Genomic DNA, 23,666 nt, shown 5'->3' on the forward strand with positions numbered 1-23,666 from the left:
CAGATACGGGAGAGCTGGCAAATGTTGTAGAAATGACAAAGGATATTTAAACAGCGCTTTCAAGACGTCTGAGCAAACAGTTTACAGAGTAAATTAAAATTACACAGGTGCACAGTGTTGAATGCAGTATCACAAACAAACCACAGGCATGATAAACAGCTCATACTGTCTTGGACTGTCTTGTTAGCACATCATTGTCGTCTTCTAGGCCATAAAAAATGTTAAACAGACTATCATGACATTAAAAGTGATTAATTTCAAGCAAGTGATGTTGTCTAAATTGCAGAAAATTCCAAGACCACATTTAGAATATCGTATACAATTCTGGTCACCACATTACAAAACAAAAAAACTAGCGCTGGCTCTGGAATCAGACCAGGCAAGAGCAACGACAGTCAGTCCCGGGTTCGACTGTGACCTGTCTCATGTGCTCATTCTGGTGAGGCCTGCAGGCCCGTCCGGAAAGGATCCCAATGATGTTATAGCGACCTCCAGTGGCCTCAGGGAGAAATACAGCGCATCACCTTGAAACAAATGAAAACAGATCAAGCAAGTTATTGATAAACTAATAGCGGTTTTGTTTTGAAATTTGGTTGACTTACGGAATAAACTCCGATATTTATAAAATACCCTACCGTTAGTAGGACCATTTCTATGTTCGAAACACATTGGTGCCACTGTGGTTACCGATATTAAAAAGTCAAGTTTTATTGAACATTAATACATGATAAAAGAGAAAATGGATGGAAAAAGACAAGTCAACAAAAAAAAAAACACCCAGAACAATATATTGCCAGAGATAATTACAAATCTGAACACGACAGGTTACAATTTTACACACGCCAATTGTGTTTTTTGCCTTGTTTTTTTCTAGCCTTTTATGGAGTTGAAGGAATATTGTATTTCCGCCTTATAAGCATTGAAGGGGGGTAGTATTGGTCCATTTTGTTTTGTGGATGCGATTTATATCCGTTATCAATAATTGATTAGAAATACACGATCTTTTCCCATTGTACAGCATAACATCATATCAAACATCTTAGATCTAACACCCACATTCAAATGCTTGAAGAGAAAAGTTATCATTGCAGAGGTCAGCGGCTTACTGGTTGCCGCCGAAGTGTCCTGACAGGAGAAACGCTGAGGAAGTAGATGTTCTTTGGAAAAATAACATTTATTTACAGTTAATCTGTAGGTAATACTTCCTATATATCATAATCACAAAACAAAAAGGTCCAACGCTACACCCTCTTATCTCTCATTTTTTTCGGATACCTTTTGTTCTTCGATCGGATTATAATGACCGTAAATAAAAGTTTGAACCAAAAATTAAATAGACAAACACGCAGAGGAAGCGTGTTTGCCCGCGTTGCTGTGGAGGTGACGGGCTCGGCGCATCAGGAAGACAGACGCGGAGGGGTGACGGTGGTCGGTCGGTGGAGTAATTCAGGGCGCCACGGCGCTCTTCCTGCAGAAACTCTCGTGGAAACGGGGCTTGACAAGCTGGCCCTCAGACGTCTCGCCGCGTATGTTAATGAGGTGCTGTTTCCTCTCCCCCGTAGCCGACGTCACGGGCGCTGCAGGAGGTGATATTGAGCTGATGAGATGAAGTTGCCCTTCCTGCCGAGCCGCGGAGCCGTGCGGGAAGTGGAGACTGTGCAGTCGGCGAGGGGGCGGGCGTCGCTCCGGAGGGGATGAAATGGGACTGGAGGTGTTACTGTTCGTCCCGAATGTTATTGGTGAGGAACGAAAACAATATGTACGCCAGCCAGGCACGGTTAAGAAGCGTGTCGGCGAGCGACGCGCTGGCTTCCCAACGCGACGGCTGCTCGCGTAGTGCCGTTCTGTGTTTATACCATCTTAATTGAGGGAATCTTACGTTTAACAATACATCTTTGGGCCGTTTGTGTTAAGATGGACACTGCTGCACGCACCTAGATGGAGATAGTTAGAGATAATAAAGGCCAAGGTCCGTCAGTGACGTCACTCCTCTCACAGGTGATCTCTTGTCGCACAGGGTACATCCGGGTCCTGCTGCTGGGCATCGCCTGGGCTTACTTCCACGAGCCTGAGGTTTTCATCCCCTGCTACGTCATTTCCATCATACTGGATGGTGAGGAAACTTTGTATAGTAGGTCTACTGAGTGGGAAAGCAGAAGGCAAAGCAACAGAAGAATACAGGGTACTGATATTGAAAGCCTGATTTTAATTTTGTCGAGAGGGACTATAGTTCCCTGGCTGTGACAGGGTGTCTGTGTCTCCAGACCCCGGGGCCCAGTCCAGACCAGCGCAGGGACGGGGTGTCTGTGTCTCCAGACCCCGGGGCCCAGTCCAGACCAGCGCAGTGATGGGGTGTCTGTGTCTCCAGACCCCGGGGCCCAGTCCAGACCAGCGCAGGGACGGGGTGTCTGTGTCTCCAGACCCCGGGGCCCAGTCCAGACCAGCGCAGGGACGGGGTGTCTGTGTCTCCAGACCCCGGGGCCCAGTCCAGACCAGCGCAGTGACGGGGTGTCTGTGTCTCCAGACCCCGGGGCCCAGTCCAGACCAGCGCAGTGACGGGGTGTCTGTGTCTCCAGACCCCGGGGCCCAGTCCAGACCAGCGCAGTGACCGGGTGTCTGTGTCTCCAGACCCCGGGGCCCAGTCCAGACCAGCGCAGTGACGGGGTGTCTGTGTCTCCAGACCCCGGGGCCCAGTCCAGACCAGCGCAGTGACGGGGTGTCTGTGTCTCCAGACCCCGGGGCCCAGTCCAGACCAGCGCAGTGACAGGGTGTCTGTGTCTCCAGACCCCGGGGCCCAGTCCAGACCAGCGCAGTGACGGGGTGTCTGTGTTCGGTATCTCAGGGGTGGACGGCTGGGCAGCCCGGCGCCTGAACCAGACGTCGGAGTTCGGGGCCTGGCTGGACGTGGTGGTTGACAACCTGGGCCGGGGCATGCTGTGGAGCATGCTGTTCGAGGTACAGGGCGTCCCGGAAGCACCACGGTGTGTGTGTGTGTGTGTGTGTGTGTGTGTGTGTGTGTGTGTGTGTGAGTGTGAGTGAAAACACTTACAAGTCACTGAGTCTCAATATCTTGCAGGGGAGATTTGCCCTGGGATTTTTAATGACCACAGAGAGTCAGGACCTCAGTTTTATGTCTCATCTGCAGGACAGTGACTTTTTTTACAGTATAGTGTCCCCGTCACTATACTGGGGCATTAGGACCCACACAGGCCACGGGGTGAGCGCCCCCTGCTGGCTCCACTAACACCCCTTCCAGCAGCAACCTTAGCTTTTTCCCAGGAGTCTCCCTGGTACTGACCAGGCTCATACCTGCTGGGCTTCAGTGGGCTGTCAGCTGTGTCGCAGGGTTACAGAGCTGCATCATATCGAACAGTGCTTAATTTAATCAATCAATTTGATGAGTAATAATAATAAGGCCGTGGGAGCTGTGCGGAGCTGCTCACGTGCGGCGGGGCTCTTCGCAGGCGGGCTGGCTGGTGGCGGCGGTGGAGTGGTGCGTGTTCGTCTGCACGCACAGCGCCCTGGGAGCCCAGTGGAAGAGCCGTCTGGGAGCGGGCCCCCCCTGGGTGCAGGCTGTCATGGCCAATGGTGAGCCACGCCCACGGTCAACGGCGGGAGGCGGGCGGCGGGCGGCGAAAAGGGTGTGGCCTTTCCAACGAGGACACTTCCTCGACATCTCTTTTGCACACGACCGTACAGCGGTAATGTAGTGCAGCTACCCCCCTCCATTGAAGACAGTGCAGCACATCCTGCTCGGACATTCCTGTGTATTCAACTGACCCTTGTGGAAACTTTAAGGTCACTCGGGAGAGTTTTATCGTTTTTACTAGAAGGTGGTCTCCCCCTTCTCTCCATATTGCACACTGCATTCAATTAGTTTTGAGATTTTTCTTTTTATTCCTAGAATTTTGTCCAATAAATTCTAACGTATTTTTTCCCCCCTCTATACTCCTCCAAGGGAGTCAAATGATCTTGCATGAAATATATGAAGGCACATATTAAGGGCAACACATTTAAAACATCTGAGTTCAGGGCAGGTTAATATTTTGAACACAGGATACAATTTGTGTCTTAGATCCTCACTGGGAGAAATGGGGGATTAAGCTCCCTAAAAGTGTTCTGATTACAGGGTGATGAATATGAAAAAGTGTGTCTTTAAGTCTCACAGTTGTTTAGTTTAGGACAGGGGTTCTCTATCCTGGTCCTAGAGAACCACACACCTGCAGGGTTTTACTTCCCGACCTTTCTGATTACTTCATTGACCTAAGAGGTTGTTTGTTTGCAATAAACATTTCTTCTTTTTCAAGCATTTAAGTTTTGAAAAGTAAAAAAAAATATATATATATTGTTTCTGCTGAAAAAACATGTCTGCGGTTTTATTTTCCTTATGAAATGAAGAAGTGCCCACTGTCCTGCTGTGTGCCCTCTCCACTGTGCTCAGGCTTTAAGACCCCTCCAGGCGTGCTGGCAATCGGCGGGCTGCATGTCCTGCCCGTGTGGCTGTACGGGTATCAGCGTGGGGTCCTGACCGAGCCCCTCTCCATCCCGGCCTGGCTGCAAGGGCTGGGGGCCATCGTCCTCATAGCAGGGAGGCTGCTGTGCTTCACTGTGGAGGTGAGATCTGCAGGAGTGTTGAATGAGGGGGTCGAGACAACACCGCGGTAATGCAGTTTCTGTGTCCGTTTGCATCGATGCGGCAATACTGCATCAAACCCTGGTGCTCTGCAGTACCGTCTTCTAGAAAAACGTATACCGACAGCAGAACCGAAAAAAGGAATTAAATGCATTACGATTGAATGTTTTTGGATGCTTTAAGACGACGATATCTGTGAGTCACTGTACTGCAAAAGCGCTTATTCAGCTTATCAGTGTGAGTCGATTGGGCACAGGAGGCGAGATACTGAATGCCAAGTCTCTGTGAAAAAAAAGGAAAGACACAGAAAGGAATGGTGCAGGCTGGAGTAAGCGACTTCAGCCACTGAATTCATCAGTGGTGGAGCCAAGTCGGTTTCAGCGATGAATCAAGGTTTTACGCGGACATCGGCGGGTGTAGAAAGACATGGGCGAGTGTGTCACAAACGCGCACAACGATGCGCTGATTGGGGTGTAAAACAGATTCATCGATGCACAGGCCCAAGCGTGAAGTTCTGGACAGGAGGAGCTGTGTCTTGCAGAGCCCCACCTTTAACGATTAACTGTGACCTGCCTGCACGGCGCCACACTACCTGTGGGCTCGCCCGGACGGGACACTGTTCCAGCAGGACAGCACGCGTCCTCTTGCTGCTCCTCCGACGTTGGCTTTCTCAGGAGAGCAGGACGTGACAGTTGTGCCACAGAAACTGTACTCGCCAGACTGGTGCCCTGTGAGATGCAGCTGTCAGCTGTGAGTTGGAGGGTGATATGACTGCTGGCTTTGATAATGGCTTGGTCAAATTGTTTTAGTTGTAAGGGACACATTATCTCGTCTCTTTTCCCAGCGATTGTCCGGCTCTCTTTTCCAGGTGTGGTGCATCTGGATGCATATTCGATTTCTCACCAGGGATGAGAAGGCGGCGAAGGAGGAAGAGTGAACCTGCTGTGATCAGCATACCTCCAGCACTTGAGCAGTTCAGGTTGAACTGCACCACATCTCCCTGCAGGAGCACCTTGATGGAATGGAACAAGTACAAAAACCTGCTGACAAGCTAAGCCTTAGGCAAAATATTTGTGAAAAAAGCGAATCAGGGTTTCACACCTAGGAGTCGTGTGTTTGCACTTTTACCGACTGTTTAACTGGTAGAAAACAAGTCTCCTCTGGAATGCTGCTAAAGTCTTTTTTAGCTTTATGTTAGTATCCATAGTGCCCCAATGTCTGGAGAACATGACACACAAATACTGTACTTCATCAGGCCCATCACTTATAGTGGGCGATTCAGCTCTAATTGCCTGCTTCATGTGGAGTTTCCCCCCCCTCTGTCCGATTAAAAACTGCAGCAGACCCCCTTTTTTAAACTCTTTCAATTTTTAATGTTTTTCCTTTTACCCACTTGTGTTTCTCGTTTCCTGCCCCAGGGGCAAATGCCGGTAAAGGCAAAGCCCTTGAGTGATTGTTGTATGTTTTCGGGTGTCAGTTGTAGGAAAAAAAAAAGTTACAGAATAACGGGGACAGAAGCAGGGGGGCATTCCTGAGTTTTAAGTGGAAGGATGGGGAAACGGGTATGGGGCTTCACCGCTTTTCAACAGTGAACACTTCCACTGGAGCTCCAGCTGGTGTGCTGTCTTCCAGGGCTGGGCTGTCTCTGAGCTATAGCCAAACACCGTCACAATCGCTCATCCTGCACATCAACCTCAGCATTTCTATCAAGACTGCAGTTTTTAATATTGTTCAAGCGTAAGCCACGTCACATGAAGAAGCACTCATTCTTTTAATGGAAAAAAAAAAGAGAGAGGCTACCCAAGGCTGCATTAATACTATATTTGTTTCCTTCAGCAATAGTTACAGAAATTCACAATGTTGGTTACAAATGTTTAATATGGTCTGATGGCTACACAATGTTGGGCACTGCAGACTTTATGGAGTTAGGATTCTGTTATAATGAGTTATATTAATACACAGGCAATGAAAGAATCCTTGATTAAACATTAGCAATGTTGATCTCTTTACACAGGCTCATTATGGCACTACTGAGGGGGGGGGATTTTAAACTATGTATTTAATTTGTCACTTCATAACTTACACATTCATTTTCCTTAACCCTTCCAGTAAAAGCTTTAAAAGAGTGGAATACTCATTGTTAAAATATTTATGAAAAATACAAAAATAGTACAGTGTTAATATGAAATAAAATTATCTTCAAGCATATTCTTTCTCCATTTTCATATTGGTATTTAAGCAATGTAGATTAAGGGAACAGCAGGAATGCAAATGGTTTTCCTGGAGTACAGCAGTAACGCAAAAAGTATAGAACTATAAGGGTGAACCACCAGTTGTGCAGCACAAAACTTGATAATTTATTTGTGAATTAATTTTGGGAAAATAAGCACTTCAAATCACACACTAAGGCCACTCAATTCTATGAACGAAGGACTGGTTCCATATAATTAAACATGACACATATGCAAATAGTACCTGTGCTAACCTATACAGCTGCCATCCCACAATGCTGCTCTTGCCTGTCAAAGGCCCCAGTATTCACAGTCAACCCCCATGTATTCATAATCCCCTTCTGCATAGTACAGACATACCACTCATTACTGTGTCAGAAAGCAACACACACTTAGATCTTGAACTGAACATTCAGACACTTACTGCAGATTGCTAAATCCCTACTCCAATTTCATGTAAAACTAGAGCATTTAAAGAATACATTTATGTGCTGTGTTCAGAGGCACGAGGTGCACACAGCAATTCCACAAATCAGTGTTAAAATGGTGAAACCTTCCAGGGAGTGTACAACTGCTTGTGCACCGAACAAATTCACCGTTGCAGGACCTATCTGCTGCACCATCTCTCAGTTCCCCAAAAGGAATTGGCTGATCCCTTTATTATAGAATTGATCATTCTTCTGCCATTTTCATGAGCCGTCTACACTACGTTCTCCATCGTTCTAGCATTCCAAGACAGTTAATCTTCTGCTATAAAAGAGGGACTTGGGCTTTGCTGAAAAATCCTCTTGAGAGAACAGCACCTTAGTTGTTTCAAAGCCATGCTCTTGTTTGGGGTTGAAGCACGAGTGATCAACTTCCTCCCTAGAACAAACTTTGATTCCTCTGCACATTCTTTACTCGTCTAAGAGGCAGTCTCCAAGCCTAGGTTCAGCAAAGCCCCAACTTTCAAGGCTTACAGGCAGTCTTGGGTAAGGGGCTCAAGGGGATGTTCATCTCAAAGAATTACTTCAATTAAGCCATCCAGTAGAAGTGAAACCCAAGATGGAGACACACTCCCCTCCTTTCAAGGATGGTTCCAGTGGGAAATTGGGAAGCAAAGTATATTCCATAGGCAATGGAGAAACCAAGGATTCCCTATCCTGGTCCTGAAGGCCTGTGCATCTGCTGGTTTTTATACCAAAAAGAGCTCTGTTACATAATGGGAATTCACACAGGATCATTTCTTTGAAGTGCTGGGAGTGTTTTCGGCTTTCAAACCCCTTGCATGTTGCCTTTTGATTACTGCATTTCATAATATTCTGCTGCCTTTCATCAAACACGTTTCGAGTAGAAAAAAGGCCAGTATTGTTAATATTCAGATGGGGTGGAATGAAAGGCAGCAGGTGTGTGGGCCTCCAGAACCAGGACTGGGATAAACCACCTTTTTTAGGACTTACCTTTCTGTACAAAAACAAGTGTCCAAAATACCACAAATCAGCCCTTAAATTGACATTCATGATGATTTATAGCTACATTACTGGAAGCCACATTAAAATGACAAAAAAGCATCTTTTATACTCATATCAGCTCTTTGCATGCCTTTAGTGTTTTTACAGAAGAGTAACATGGATTGTAACAGACAAGAACCTGTCTAGAACTTTCACATCACATTTTGAGGAGCACCAGAAGGAAGGAAAAGTTTCTTGCGTCAACATGTCACCCCATAATATCCTTTGCCTCTACCCACGGCCATGATTTTTCAATCGAGGGATTATGGGAAGTGTGTCCATATGAACTCCGCAAGTTCTGCGGTGCCCAAGTCTACTGAAGGCCTGCGATTTCTTTGAACTACTGCATTCTCCATATGCAAGGTAGGCTAATGAAGCATGTTTCTAGAACTTTAATGGTGTGAAAGGGGGAAAAAAATAAAGGACTTCTGGAGCTAAAATTAAATTTAAAATGAAACCTGAAGAGTCATCGAGTTTGCTTGAAGGAGTTCTAAGCCTTTTTCCGTAGAAAACCCGCTTATAATGCTATAACAGTATTAAAATTTGGACTGCACAAGAGAGAAGTGGCCGATGTGCCTGATTCTGTCCCTGGTGTCACTGGCTGGATTGATGTTGTTGGGGCTAGGCAGTGTGAACTAGGGTCGAGGTCATTTACAATCGGGAATAACAGCACAGGCAAAAAATCCACTTCACAGAACTACAACGCACTTAGCACACTAGCTCTGTAAATTACCTGGACCAGTTCCCAGAACATATACTGCATTCAAAATTGATAACATCACTCGGTCCTGGACTAAAATTCGCCATCAGCACCGTTAACTAGTCTACTGAGTGGACTAAAGTACGAGTCACCGCCTGTGACCGAGGGCCTGGCCACAATAGGCACAGGAGATTCACAGCTCCGTGTGTTCGTATCAGAACTAACCACCCCAGAGCACCCGTACCTACTGCATAGAAGGGGCTGTCAGTGACCCTTCACACATGATGACAAACAGCTGGAATGAAGGACCTGCTCTTTACACGAGGGGACGTAGAGATAGCACCACAGGCCCAGATCACCAGGCTGGATATCCTTTAAGGCTAAGGCTTGGACACCGGTCAGAGACGGGCTAAAATGCAACAAGGAACAGAACCATGATTCACTTTTGAGATTACGTTTTAGAAGGCTGTGAAAGGAACCGATCGATGCACTGGAGCCAAAACAAAAGTTCAGAATATATTAGCAGTGATTTATAAAGTACATAAACTTGAATACAAGTGGTGAAATGATGCACACTGTTTATACGATTGTGTAGAACCTCACAAGGAACGGTGTGACGTGATGGAGAGGAGGAAGGGGCAGACCAAGTGGAGCAGGAAACAAAGAATAGTGCTTTCCGGCTGGCTCAGTGGTCAATCAGATCCAGCTGTTAACGTTCCTGTACACATGTGGTTGGGCATAGCATCCCGAGCAGTCCTGTGCAGTGGCTACTCTAGCAACAAGCCAAATCCACTTCCCCAGACTACGCAATTCAGTACAGTCCCTGCACAGGACAAACAACACTATGCAGTTTGTCCCAGAAAGAGTGAAACAAAGCGATCGTGCTGTTTATAACACCATGATTACATACCCAACACCTCTTGATCTTTCCTGTGTATCAGTGAAAATGTTTGTCCCACTTTCTAGAGCCCCTTTATAACAGCCTTCAGTGTCACCTGTAGTGTTTGTTGGGAGGACTGCAGGGGCTTGAGGATGTGAAACATGAGCAAAGAGACTCAGAGGAAGACTCGAGCAGGCAGCACAGTTACTCTGAATTCAGTGTCAGACTGCACGTATCGGGACCTCAGCAATGCGATTGGACATCTGAGCCAAACCTAACAACACGCGCCCTGGACAACAGAGTCTGTACACCGTCACCTCCCACTGAGTGAGGGTACACTGCTCCCCAAACTCTGTAACCTGACCTCTGCCCCTTTAAAACACTTCTGTTGGCAACGTTTAAAATCCCAGAACCAGCTGATCACTCCTATACATCTAGAGTTTAGTTTTACGATTTGGCTATTTTGACTTGAAACTGTAATTCACACAACTTCAGGATCATTGGCATTGACAATCAATCTTAAATTTAAAGTGGGGGTAAAAAAAAATTAAAAGCTTTAAATTGGCCATTTATCTAAAGCAGGAGCAAAGCCACTGGTCCAAAGAATCCAGAGTACAAATGTAACACATGGGTGCAATTTAATTGTACTTTTAAAGTAATCAAATCAAATATAATTTCTTCTGGTTGAGGACCAGACACTGACTTTTTTTCCCCGTTTTAATGATGCCAAGACAGAAGCAAAATATTAAAAAGAATAACTGGTCCACAAGTGATGAGAACAATCTAAAAACATGCAACATCGCTCACTGGGCTGATATTCGGACATGTGTGATGCCCACGCACACACACATCCCTTACAATAGGGAGACGATCCCAAACACTATCCTTCTCCACAGCAAAGGCTCCAGATTTGAGGTCGCTGACGTTTTCCTGTAGAAATATATTGCTTGACCCCAGGACTTGCTGCTGTGCACTTCTATGTAAAAGACTCCCAGCCTGGGACTGTGGATGCATTGAATTCCAAAATGTGGCGTATGTGGCTACTCAGCAATTAAAAGTCAGTAACAAAAATCAAATGAACGGCAAAATATTTTTTTTCTTCCCCTTTGTCTCTTCTTTAAAGCTGGTTTAAAGGGTCTGATAGCCTGGTAGGACAGAGGGGAAAACAAGGGGGTTGCAGAAGCTGTGTGGGTGATACTTGGTTATCGCAGCATGAGGACAGCACCTTCCACCCAGCTCTTGAGGAGCAGGTGCCAGTAATGAGCTGCTGGTGAGGGCAAAGGTGAGACGTGGACAGAGGCCTCTAGGGGGCAGAGTTCCTTGTCCTTTTCTGAAGTCAGGCAGGCTGCCCCCCGGTCGTGGTGGTGTCCCACATCAGTCTGGCCTCTAGAGGGGCTCTGCGGGAGGGCTGCACGTGCAGGGCTCAGCAGGCAGCCCCTTCGCTGTGGCCCTGGGACAGGAGGAAGGACTGCACCACCTCCTGGGTGGCCTGAGTGCTGGTGTTGACATCCTCCAGGGCGTCGGCCACTGCAAACTGCCGGTCCCTCAACCGGTTCCAGTTGGACAGGATGTTGTGGTACTCAAAGACTTTCTCATAGTTGCCCACCGAGTTGTACAGTTTGATCAGGCCCCGGTAATCATATTCTAGTCCGCTGTAACCCTCGCCAAAGAGCTTCTTCCCTGGGTGAGAGAAGCATGCACAGAGAAAAAGCTTCAGCTCTCGAGACAGGAACTGAACTGGCTATTTTTTCAAGTTTCTTAAAAGAACAGAATGAAAATTGCGTATTTGCACAGTTTTGATTACATGTTATGTTATTACACTGTTATTGTGTTACTGTCTATTGTTTTATCTTCTGTTCCATTTATATACTGCAGCTGAGTGACTAATGAGAAACACTTTTCACTATACTACGCACCTGTGTAAGTATAATGACAAATAAAGTTGAATTGAATTGAAAGCTTGGACATCTCAACACTGACACTGCTGCAGAAATATATTTGCCTCCAAGAGTTACTGTCATGTTAGGATTACATAGGATGTTAATTTGATTTGATTAAAAGCCAAGAAGTGTAACAAACCAAAAGCTTCCGTGAAAGCTGGCTTGGGCATGGTGGGTCAGGGTGGCGATGTGTATTAGGAAGCTGCGGAGTTTCACAGCCCGATCAGAGTGATCTGCGCACACACTGGCTGCAAACTCACCGATGGCAATGGAGCGCAGGTACAGCTTCTCAGCATCGTCGTACTGGTTCATGTCGTAGTTGTACAGCGAGGCCAGGTGTCCCACCGACAGCGCCACCTCATAATCCTCCTGCCCCAGCAGCTGCTCCTTGATCTTAATTGCTTTGATGTGCATCTCCTCCGCCTCCTGCGCTCAAAACCACAACACAAGGGCACGTCAGTACTGCAGCTGCCAAAGTCCCTTCGGCTGCAGCGGCACCTAGAAGGAACTTCTACTTACAAGGATTGATTCTGTGGATCTGGGCTACATAAACAAGAACAAATTAAATAAAATCCCCCCGACCCCTTGTGCAAGTGACGGCCACCAATTTATCTTTTAAAGCTTCAGCAGGACAGTCTTTACTCCATTTCCAAGAAGTAAGAACTCTTCAGATGACCTGAAGCTGAGCAATTCAAACAAGAAAGCAATTACAAATTAGGGCCATTCTGCTTCAGACTTGCTTAAGGACACCTTAGCATCAGAGTTTCTGGGACATTTCAAACCAGAATGAATGCAAACTGTAGACAGTAATGTGTAAAAACCTCCAATTTACATCACAAAGACAGGCCCTGCAGACCGCAGAGCGACACAGGCGCGGGGAGCCCCTACAGCAAGGACCCTGCCTAATCCTCGCCCGCAGGACAGGCGCGAGAGACACGGACCTTGAACTTGCGCATGGACTGATAGAGCCGCCCGAGGTTGCCGTAGTGTTTTGCCGTCTGAACGTTGAACTCCCCGAAAGCTTTTTTGGCCAGCTGGAGGGAGGACAGGTGCAGGTCGTGAGCCTCTTGCAGGAGCCTCTCCTCTGTCTCCTTGTTATGGCAGTCGATGGCAATCTCCTCCAGGATGAGGGCTGGGAAATCAGAGCCGAAGCATGTCAGGGAGCTGCTCTGCAGAGCGGCGCCCACACTGCTACTGTGGCATGTATTATTCAAGGGGAACTGCAGCACCATTTTTCAAACCACAATGAATGTAAAATGACACAGTAATGTGTAAAAACTCCAATTCACAACATGAAATTTCCAGGTATGTGCAGAATCATATTGTCGTCATTGTCTGTGATTGAGAATGAGGCAACAAAACACTGGGTGAGGTGAAGTGGCCCTATTACATTGCAAACAAGCAGGCTTGTGAATACATCTCTTTTAATCCAATAAAAATATTGCTCGTCTTCCAAGACAGTTTTGCCAGCAATTACTACTTGCTATAAACGTATATAAGACGCTATATAAATGTAAGGAATAAATTATAAGATTGCCGGGAGCTGGACAGTACCTTTCACTCGTTTGGACGACGCCAGGAGCAGGTGGTCCTCAGGAAGAATGTGAGTAATGATGTCTATGGCACGTTCCGCATGGAATCTGGGAAGGAAAAAACCAGAGAACAACAGGAAAGATCACTGCACAGCATCTTTCCGGAGACCATTATTTCCAAGAGCTACGCAACAATGGAGTCAGCCTCATGGCCAAATGCTTTTCAAATGTGCAATTTTATTTATGTGGGATGTAAATTGCACAGATGGAACGTAACCACGGAAATTAACTAAATTAGTCACAACAGAAATGTGTTATTTAAAGATCTGGGAGCAGAACAACCATGTTAATCTTTGCAGACTGGCTACTTACAGTGCATTGTCGAATTTGCCAGAGCTGTACTGGTGCACATAAGAAGAATAAGCTAGGTCTTCATGTGCTGTTGCTACATGTATGTTTTTCCCCCCAAACACAGACTGCCGAATATCAAGTGCTGTCTGGAAGAAAGAAATTGCTCAGATTAGAAACCTCTCGTAAAGCAGTTACAAAAAACTCAACTGACCCAGAAATCTAAAAGGAACTTAGCAAATGATAATGTGTACCTAACTGTATAAATTGCATAATATTACCTACCTGGTAGATAGCGACAGACTGACAGATGTTATCTACATTTAGTAAATAAAAACCATAATCTAGTAGAGTGTCTGAATATTTTGGGTGCTTATGTCCAAAATGCTCCCTGAAAAAAAAAAAAAAAAAGGGATATTTAGAAAGCTGAACTTGATATTTAGAAAAATGTACAAAATCTAGAATACAGAAAAAAACTCTGTAGATAACTGCTTACCGTGCCAAAAACACAGCATGTTTTATTAGCTGTTCAGCTTTCCTAAACTCGCGTTTCACAACACAGGCCTGTAGAGAGAGACAAACACCACTGAGAAACAATACCACCGTGTGGCCGAGCTCTCCTGGACTTGAAAGATCCAGGAAAAAGCTGTAGCTCATTATCACAGATCACCAGCAGGAATAATGAGTGAACATGAACAGGGTTAACAGTCACCTTAGATGCCTGTCTGAGGACATCAACCACCACCTTCACAGGCAGACCCACCGTGATCTCCTTCATTGCTTCTATACACCATCTGTAAGCCTGAAAGCACAAATACCACAGAGGCTTATACAGAAGCAACTGTTCAGAACAGGAAGAAACTGTTTTTGTCCCTTAATTCTTCAGAATGACTCTGCTTAAACACTAGAAGGGTGACCAGCCTTGCTTTTGTGCCTGCATACAGTCAATGGTTAAACGCATATTTAAAAAAAAACAGAATCAAAGAAGAGCCCAACTACAGATTTTCACTCCAACTGCTTAGTCTCCACTGCTCTACCCTCATGCTCAGCCCTGTAGTCAGAAACTTGGCAAGGAAACACGTGGAACACGAGAAATGATTTCGGTTTTCTTTCCGTTCAACACATTCTTGTAATACTTAGGAGGTGACGGTTATTAGAGGCCATGCCAAGAGAAATGGGTTTGAAGGATAGTGTGGTTTCAAATTCAATAGGTTTTATTGGCAGGACTCGTGAATTACAATGTTGCTAATGCAATAACAATTACAACACATTTAGAACAAAAAAAAAACGTAGGATTATTTGAGAGGCTCATTTTCTGTTTCCAAGGCTGTGACAGGATATCTCATACTGAACACTAGGCTGCCAGCTCCATTACGTTTGATCTCCTTTCCCCGGGAGCTGTTCCGATTCTGGCAGGTGTGGGAATTCTGGGATTAGGTTAATTATTTCAGGGAGAATGTTTGTCTAATCCCAGAGTATTTACTGTGGTGTAGAAGAATGTGCACGTCTATCTCTGCTTCTCCCAGCTGCCAGTGGGAGCACAGCCTGTCCCTGGGAAGACAGGCCTTCCTATGTTGTCCCAGTTTCTATGGCCAGACTGGGATCACTGAGCCTGTATTTTGTCTGGTGTTGGTGTGGCTCAGTGTAATGAGCTTCAGGACTGGCTGGCTGAGGGTGAGGCTCTTCTCTTGGTTCATATACCTCCGTGTCTTTCACCACTCTAAAATCATGCAAGATAAAATCCAAGACCATCCAGGTTTCTGACACAGCACAATGTGGCACATATACTTGCCCACACTCACTCAAACACTACACCCTTTCACCCATCAGCCTCTCTTATCTCAGCGTACCTCATCATAGTGGCTCTTTGCAAAAAGCAGGGCACACAACTCTCCGTACAGTGCAGCCTTGTTGGCCTGATGACCATGCTTGGCCAGCTTCTCCATGTAGGACTGGGCCAGCTTAAAGGTCTCTTCTCCCAAGTGGTACTTGCAATTGCCATTTCGTACGTGGAGCAACCTAGGACCAACCAAAATGCACAAAGCCGTACTGTTACAGCCATCCGATTTCACAGAACGCTCGTGCTACACTAATTTTGCGTTTCTTTTCGGGAAGCGCAGCAATGCAGTCTGGCCGAAAAGGTGTGCATAATTCTGGATGGCTATTTAGAAAGCACGAATTTAAAACGACCTTTCTGTTTAACGCTTCAGTTTGCTTTTTGGTAGACTCAGCAGGACTGAAACACTTTCTCATCATGGGCCATGCTCACTCCTGGTCTAAGCATGGTCATCCCTGCTCATGGGACGAGGACAGTTCACCTCTGCCCCAGAGCTGCCCACCTGCCAGCTTACAGCTCACCTCACACAGCACTCCACAGCCCGGTACCAGTGCAGCACCTCGTCGTGCAGTGTGCACAGCTGCAGGCATGACAGGAACACTTTCTCAGCATCGCTGTACCAGCCCGCATCTGACAGGAAGCCACCTGGATGAAGATGAAGACGAGCCTGTGAGCAGGCTGGGTGTTTATTAGGGGCTGTTCATGGGTCCCCGAATTCAGTCATTGAATGCAGCATGGCAGTGTAAATATACCTAAACCACTTATCAAGCACTGCAGCCAACGTAAACTCCAATTCATGGGAAATCACTGTGCACGACTCCCTTTATAGTTTACATGCCACAATCTTGTTTAGTACTGGTTTTGCAGGAAATAAACCCCCCCATTAAACCACAGCGCCAAGAGAAAACCTCTGCACGAACACAAGAGCGTGCAAACTCCAGACAGACGGTCAGACAAAGTGTATATGGAGCTCTGGAACCCCAAGCTGTGAGGCCATAGTGCCAGCCACCACCGAGCCCCACCCGGGAGACGCAGAGCACGGACGCTCACCTAGAACGAAGCCGAACTGAATAGCTTTTTCTTTGACGTGAGCGTCGGACTCGGCGATGTAGGAGCAGCGGCGGCTGAAGGAGTTCGCCAGGACGGAGGCCACCTTCACACCATGATCCATCAAGGCCTGGAAACAGTGGTGCAGGAGGTGTCTGCGGGCACACAGGACAGCAGGACGAGAGTCACCTGCACGTCACTCACAGCATTGCAGCACCCACAGGGCTTTAGAAAGGACTCTGCAAACTTCCATGACTTTAACACCCTCTCTCCCGGGATTTGCCACAAAAAAAAATTAATTCAAGGACACTAATCCCTTAGCTATGCACAATCTGACTGGACTAATGTGTTCTAATGAGTTATGTGTACTACAGTTTTCACAACAAAGCTTCCTTTGTCTTCAGAGAAGGGGAAATACTGTGAAAGACTAACTTTTTTAGAGAGTTACTAAGAGTCCCCACAGATTGGACATTTTTAAACCTTTATATACAAGCAAATAGGAAATCTAAAGATGTTACAGACACAGCCAAGCAACACAGTTACAAAACATTCTTCAAAGAGAAACTTTGACGTTCACACGTTTTGCCTGTCTATCATGTATCAAAATGAAGAAGGATCTTGGGCTAAGCTAAGAATACATCTTGGGCAGATTTACAGATGTCACTGCATATATATATCTATCTCAGTTCATGCATAAGTTGGGTCATGGGACAGCAGCAAGTTTAGCTCGCACGTCTGTATATAAACAGCATGGGTAATTTTCTGCCCAAAAGCAGCAAAACAAGTCTGACTGTCCTTGGCGATTCCAGTAACTGTCTCAATGTATCAGGCAGTCTCGCAGGCCAGGTAGTGCATGACAAAAAAATTCCAAGTTTAAGACCGGACTCTGCAGCATCAAGACTCCGTAAACAGATCACACGAGGAAAACCTCCGCTGCATGGATTTGTACATATACAACTCCAAAGCCCCTTCAGCTCCGGGGTCACACTATCATACCGAACTCTTCCCCAAAGCCCCGACGAGGCGGAGCCGGGCACCCCTGTGTCGTATACCTTTTATCCGATGCCCGGAGAACTTTAGCAAAGACCTCCAGTTCACAGAACTCCCCACCGAGTTGACAGAGACGACCCTGCTGGTACAGCTGGAACAGAGCGAGAACACAGACAGCACTGGTGAGAAAAAGAGAGAGAGAGAGAGAGGCTGCACAGGCACTCTGCGTGTCAGGGCTCAGACCTCTCATCTCCAAACGTCAAAAATAAAGGGTGCAACACTTCCTCTATGACATTAGTGGTGCTATTAAAAGTTAAACATCTGGTCCTCAACTTGTCAGTTTATTCCTAATCAGTTCCCTTGTTTATTGTACCTAATATGCTGGTTTAGGGAGTCCAAGAGAGCCTGCATATTTTAACATTTTGAAGGTCAAAGATCACACAGACTGAAACCACTGAACCTCAGTGTGGCAAAACGCTATCTCCCAGTGAAAGGGACACTGATCTCCACAATGAGCACTGGCGATGCATGAAAAGCTCTCTTCACTATAGCTCCCCCAGCTGAAAGCAGCACTGTGTCAACATGGCTTCAGAGGCCTGCCCGGGACAGATGAAAACACTCTGCCAAGGCAGCTCCTGAATGGGCTGTCTATAGTTCAGCCCAAAAAAGGATTTTTCTAGGGCAGGAGGGACAAGAGAATTATCACACAGTTCAGGCAGTGGGGTCGGGAGTAGTGTGACTGATAAAGCACACCCCGTCACACACAGAGAGCACACTGGGCTCCGAACAACTCCTCATGGATGTGCAGGAAAAATATTTAGGTGTATATAACTAATTTCACAGGGAAAAAAATTAGCCTCAGTGTCCAAAAATGACACAAAATCGTAGAGATGTTTTGTATGCAATTTTAAATAAGCTGGAAGTGCATTCAATACATAGCTAGAGTCATCACAAATGAAAAAAGTATTTTTTCCATAATTCCAAAACTAATAGGTGTCATAATCATTAAACTCCATTTTAACAACATATTGAGTTTTTTTTTTCTGGATTTCAGTCTTTCTATTTTTGCTGCAGTTCAACACTCAACAAAATATGCATCATTTTTTCTTCTAAGCTCCCCAGTCTGCATCAGCCCCAGTGAGAAAATGTTGCATTGCTTTCTATGCTCAGCAGAAAAACAAAACACTGCAGATAAGGCAGAATAGAAGACAAGTGTATCCTTCACTGGAAAGGCACAGACCAAGGTGGACCAGTTCGGATAAGTTAGCCCAGTCCAGTCCCAGGTCGTCTAGTGTCCTGTGGACAGATATAGGTCACTCGGTCCAACGGGCACACTAGGTCCTGTTCAGATGCATGGAGCGAGACAATTAAGCAGCTTTTAGACCCTGAGCTCAGCCTCCTGGACTTTTCCCCTTTAATTCCTCGAGGCAGGAGATTAAAGGGTGTCATTCTAAGGCTCGTCACGAGCACCTCGTCCCTGGAAAACTGGCAGCTCGGGCTCTTCCAGCTATGCCGCTTAGCCTGGGACTACCCTCAGCAGACTTTCCGAAAAGTAATTAATATTAATACCTTACAGTTATATAGAGTGGACACCTCACTCAAAACGCTTTCCAGGTAATGGGGATCCCCTCCACCACCACCAGTGTGCAGCCCCACCTCGATGATGCACCAGTACTCTCCCCACACACCAGCTCTCAGTGGGGAGGAGAGCAGAGTGATGAAGCCAGTTCAGAGATGGGGATTATTAGGAGGCCATGACTGGTAAAGGCCGATGGGAAATTTGGCCAGGACACTGGTGTAACACCCCTCCTCTTTTCTTGAGAAACACCCTGGGATTCTTAATGACCAAGGAGAGTCAGGACCTCGGTTTTACGTCTCATCCGAAGGACAGCACCTTCAATGAAGATCTGGGGGTGGGGGCGTAATCTGAACCACCTTTTCTGAGTGAAGGAATAAAATTCGGTCGGTGAGCATGTGTGTTAGGTCTCAACCAGAGGCTGCCCGAGACATAACTGTACCAGCTGCAGGGCTCCAGCACGGCTCACTGGCATGGTTAGCGCCAGCACCTGCTGCGCGGGGGTGACGCCGGAGATAAATATAAGGAGATCGGGGTTTCTGGGGAGGCACATCAGTGAGGACATATCTTCCCTGGGAAAACAAGGGGCTTTTCCATTCCCATTCCCCAATTTATTCCCTCTGCCTTCTCCCTTCTCAGATAACGAGGGTAATTCCAAACTCCCCCCCCCCGCCGAGCTACCTGACGTGAATAAAAGAGACTGTATATGTTACACATGCCAACTGTTTACATGTATGTACAGGAAAGGCCATTAAGCCAAAGGTGGGTTTGACTTGGACCACGCGTTAAGTACGGAGACGGGCTGCCAGGAAACACTGCGAGATAAATTCCCGGCTGCCCTCGGAAGAAGTGCCAAGAGCAGCAGGAACTTCTGGAAGACTGTCCCCGGCAACGTCTGGCATTCATTGATGACTGCTCCGTCCTCGGCTCGGACATACTACGTCGGCAGAGATAGATGACGATAAACGTGAGCCTCACTGGACGGGCCGCCAAAATGAGGGGCAGCAGACCTGGGGCAGTTCGGCGAGGCTACCTGCCCCCAAAGAGAAGAGCCTAACGGGTAAGTTACAGACCGGGCTCGTCAAGTAAAAAAAAAAAAACCTATCTGTGGTTTACAAGGCCTCTGGAAAAGGACAGGGCGAAGTGTGGGAGTGGAAATTTTGCTAAAAAAAATAAATGACGTGAACAAAATGAGACGCCGCTCTTCAGCGGAGCCAGGAATCAGCTTCAGGTTCCGTACCTAGGCAGAGAGGCAGCAGAAAAGGCGCATAAGGTTTTCATTAAATAACAGGTGTGGAAGGAGAGGGGGGCGGCAGAATAATGTCTTGATAATGTCCTCTTTCAGAAGGGCTCAGTGTTGGGATTCTGTTCTCTCCGGGCATTGTGCGCAGACAATACAGGCCGTCCCCAAAAGCGAGCAGGGCTATTCAGGGCTGCCCGCCTCCCGTCCGGGAGAACGGCACCGCTCAGTTCCCTCACACTCTGACGTGTCATTCAGCGAAGTTGCCGCTGGAAAAAAATACGTCGTCTTTTCTGCGAGGTCACAAGCATGTTATAGAAGTTAATGCCCGGCCGAGAGAGGAAAAACAAAAACGGTTTTAACCCACGGGCGTGGAAAGCGGCGATTTTGCAATTGTTTTTTTTTTGTGTGCGTGTGTATATATATGTGTGTGTGCAGTCCAGTCGTGGGATTTTTTATTTTATAGCTTCATTGTGGCTCCGTGAGAAGCCTGCGATTAAAGACATACAAGGAAAAGGGTTCGCGATTCAGGACTCCGAAGAGTATCGCGAAAACTCCGCCACTCCGGCGAGTCACCAAATACGGTTTTTTTTATTTTGACTTTCACTCCATTTCACTCAATTTAGCCTGACGGTGCGAACCGCGATGGGTAGATTCTTCCTGTACCGTACTGCGGACAGATAACAGGTAGGGGGACTCCATCATACCGACAACGACAACCACCACCACCTGAATAAGGGGGCTCTCTCACCCCTGCAGGCCCCTCAGCGCCCTGGTTGTCAAAGATTAATCTTTAAAGTCGCATCCGAGGATGCCCCCATTCATAAGTGAACTTGACCACACCTCGATTCGATCTTCTCCCACCAGCTCAGTGCCTCTTCCTCCTCGACCCCTCTCCGCTCCGAAATGATCCGGAGGAAGCTCTCACTGCGCCCACACACACACACACAAAACAAACAAACATCGGGAGAGAAAACCGTGCGTGCTGGCAAGAGGAGAGACAGGGGAGACCCGAACATGGTCGGGCAGCCATTTACATTATGTCACAGACCCCAGACGCTACGGCTGCACCACGTCCAGATCAGCCTCAGCCTCCGCCCCCTCCTCCCCAAGGCCGCCTTACCTTATAGTAAACATCAAACTGGATATTCTCCGGGAGTGAGCGGATCTCTCTTCGCGACCGGCTGTAATTATCCACCACGGCGGAAATAGCAGTGTTATACAGAGTCTCTGGGATCCATTCTAGCTCCACGGCGGCCATATTGTTTTCCTTTTTCTGTAACGAGCACCCCCCCCCTCCCCTCGGCCCCCCCGCCGCGGCCTCCTCCTCCTCCTCCAGCTACCACCACTCTTCCCTTGCACTCGCTAATACCCCTTTCTCCCCAGCTCCACCAGCACCCTCCCGGTGACAAGACGGCGACGGAAACCGCAGGCTACTCCCGTGAAAGCACCAGCACACCCCCCGATAACCATAATCCCGTATTTCTCCCGCTGGCCCCAATTCCTCGCACTCCCTCTCCGCTGCCCCCCCCAGGCCTCCACTTTTTCATCTGCGCTCTGCGCTGGCGTGCGTGCGCGGTGACGTCAGCGCGTACGCTTGCACGCTGCGCAGAGGAGCTGGCCTTTCTCGAACTGCTGAGATTGTTTGCAAAAGAAAACTTGAAACCCGTCTGACCTCGGTTTTGCAGCGCCCGTTATACTGGTAGTATAACTCTAGATCGGCTGGCCCTGTGGGAGCAGCCTTTTCTCACGCAAAACGCACGCGAAAGCGAGTGCAGCTGATTATGATCAATTTGGCGGTGGTGTCAAAACATCAAACATTCTCGTGATTAATTGTTTTTATTTGATCCACTGATTCAAGTCTCCACCCGACAGTTTTTGTTCACGGAGACACATTGAGACTTATTTATTTACGTGTTAAATGCAGCACAACATGAACAGGCCGAACAAAGTCCAATCGCACCCTAATCGCTTATTTTGTAAAAACACTCCCCTATGCTGGTGCCGAGAAAATCTCAAGTTCTAAATAATAAACTATATACCTAGTATGATTGTAATTACAGGGCATTGTAGGTTTCTGATTGTGCCTTTATAAAGTCGCCTGGGATAAAGTAGTCAGCCAAATAAATATTCTAATTAATAATTGTCTGGAGTACTGTTGAAACCTTGTCTGTTCCACGTTCCCTTGTTCTGTAGACCACACTTCCTTAACATGAACCTTCTCAAGGCTAACACAAGAGACATAACGAAAACATGTGTGACATGGGGTTTGAGTGCACTCAAGTCCCCGAAGTTCCCTTCCATCTTAAATCTACAGATACATGTTATATTAACCCACCTTTTTTCCTAATTGAGTTACCCCTATTTTTCTTTTTAAAATTTTGCACTCACTAATAGCCAGCAGCCATATCACTCTGCAACTCCCAGCTGGCTGCCCCCTGAAGCTCAGCAGGTGTGAGCCTGGTCAGTACCTGGGTGGGAGACCTCCTGAGAAAAACTAAGGTTGCTGCTGGAAGAGGTGTTAGTGGGGCCAGCAGGGGGGGCTCACCCTGTGGTCTGTGTGAGTCCTAATGCCCTGGTATAGTGACAGGAAACTATACTGTAAAAAGGTGCTGTCTTTTGGATGAGATGTATAACCGAGGTCCTGACTCTCTGTGGTCATTAAAAATTGTAGGGGTGTAACCCCAGCGTCCTGGCCAAACATCCCCCTGGCCTTTACCAATCATGGCCTCCTAATAATCCCCATCTCTGAACTGGCTTCATCACTCTGCTCTCCTCCCCACTGAGAGCTGGTGTGTGGGGGGAGAGTACTGGTGCACTATGGCTGCCGTCACATCATCCAGGTGGGGCTGCACACTGGTGGTGGTGGAGGGGATCCCCATTACCTGTAAAGCCACCAGAAAAGCGCTATATAAGTGTAAACAATTATTGATTATTATTATTAATCATCAAGGATCTTTCCCCGCAATCATCCGTCCTTAAAGTTGATTTGATCTACAAGGCTGACAAGTTAAAAAAGAAACCCTAGAACGATTTATATATGTGTGGGGGGGGGGTGAAGTGTTTTTTAATTTTTATATACAAATAAGGGAAAATACAAAAAACAAGGACATACACATAAGAACCATCTATATATACATAAGGAACATGTTTCATGCTCAAAACGTTACCACCCCCCTACTTGGTGTTGTTTCAGGCCTTGACCGATAGATGGCGCTCCCC

The 23,666-nt window shown here is 47.0% G+C and overlaps 2 protein-coding genes across 4 annotated transcripts; one reads left to right on the forward strand and one right to left on the reverse strand.

Moving 5' to 3' along the window:
* Positions 1–1,599: 1,599 nt before the first annotated feature.
* Positions 1,600–6,841, forward strand: LOC148643439 (uncharacterized). Of its 2 annotated transcripts, XM_088616499.1 has the most exons (6): positions 1,600–1,739; positions 2,018–2,113; positions 2,843–2,955; positions 3,465–3,588; positions 4,442–4,614; positions 5,502–6,841. In XM_088616499.1, exons 1-6 carry the CDS (start codon positions 1,700–1,702, stop codon positions 5,568–5,570), a joined length of 615 nt encoding a protein of 204 aa, XP_088472625.1. In that variant the 5' UTR covers positions 1,600–1,699; the 3' UTR covers positions 5,571–6,841. The 2 variants fall into 2 exon arrangements, with proteins under 2 accessions (XP_088472625.1, XP_088472626.1); XM_088616500.1 differs by lacking the exon at positions 1,600–1,739 and having other exon boundaries at positions 2,022–2,113; positions 2,785–2,955.
* Positions 6,440–22,005, reverse strand: appbp2 (amyloid beta precursor protein binding protein 2). 2 transcript variants are annotated; one of them, XM_088616489.1, is made up of 13 exons: positions 21,568–22,005; positions 17,691–17,779; positions 16,642–16,793; positions 16,113–16,236; positions 15,605–15,773; positions 14,467–14,556; positions 14,251–14,318; positions 14,040–14,145; positions 13,779–13,903; positions 13,429–13,514; positions 12,816–13,006; positions 12,135–12,300; positions 6,440–11,614 (listed from the first exon to the last, which is right to left on the reverse strand). In XM_088616489.1, exons 1-13 carry the CDS (start codon positions 21,703–21,705, stop codon positions 11,358–11,360), a joined length of 1,761 nt encoding a protein of 586 aa, XP_088472615.1. In that variant the 5' UTR covers positions 21,706–22,005; the 3' UTR covers positions 6,440–11,357. The 2 variants fall into 2 exon arrangements, with proteins under 2 accessions (XP_088472615.1, XP_088472616.1); XM_088616490.1 differs by lacking the exon at positions 21,568–22,005 and adding an exon at positions 21,288–21,545.
* Positions 22,006–23,666: the final 1,661 nt, after the last annotated feature.

The sequence above is a fragment of the Lepisosteus platostomus genome, chromosome 22 (genome assembly GCF_059453375.1).
Source record: "Lepisosteus platostomus isolate fLepPlt1 chromosome 22, fLepPlt1.hap1, whole genome shotgun sequence".
Classification (NCBI taxonomy): domain Eukaryota; kingdom Metazoa; phylum Chordata; class Actinopteri; order Semionotiformes; family Lepisosteidae; genus Lepisosteus; species Lepisosteus platostomus.

What these genes read in the sequence shown, in the direction of transcription:
- LOC148643439 (XM_088616499.1), top strand. Translation starts at nt 1,700, where the DNA reads ATGGGACTGGAGGTGTTACTGTTCGTCCCGAATGTTATTG. An exon ending in TGTGGAGCATGCTGTTCGAG is followed by an intron (nt 2,956 to 3,464) that starts GTACAGGGCGTC and finishes GGCTCTTCGCAG; the next exon opens with GCGGGCTGGCTGGTGGCGGC. An exon ending in GCAGGCTGTCATGGCCAATG is followed by an intron (nt 3,589 to 4,441) that starts GTGAGCCACGCC and finishes CACTGTGCTCAG; the next exon opens with GCTTTAAGACCCCTCCAGGC.
- appbp2 (XM_088616489.1), bottom strand. Translation starts at nt 21,705, where the DNA reads ATGGCCGCCGTGGAGCTAGAATGGATCCCAGAGACTCTGTATAACACT. An exon ending in CATGCTGTGTTTTTGGCACG is followed by an intron (nt 14,146 to 14,250) that starts GTAAGCAGTTAT and finishes TTTTTTTTTCAG; the next exon opens with GGAGCATTTTGGACATAAGC. An exon ending in CCTGCGCTCCATTGCCATCG is followed by an intron (nt 11,615 to 12,134) that starts GTGAGTTTGCAG and finishes TCTCTCACCCAG; the next exon opens with GGAAGAAGCTCTTTGGCGAG.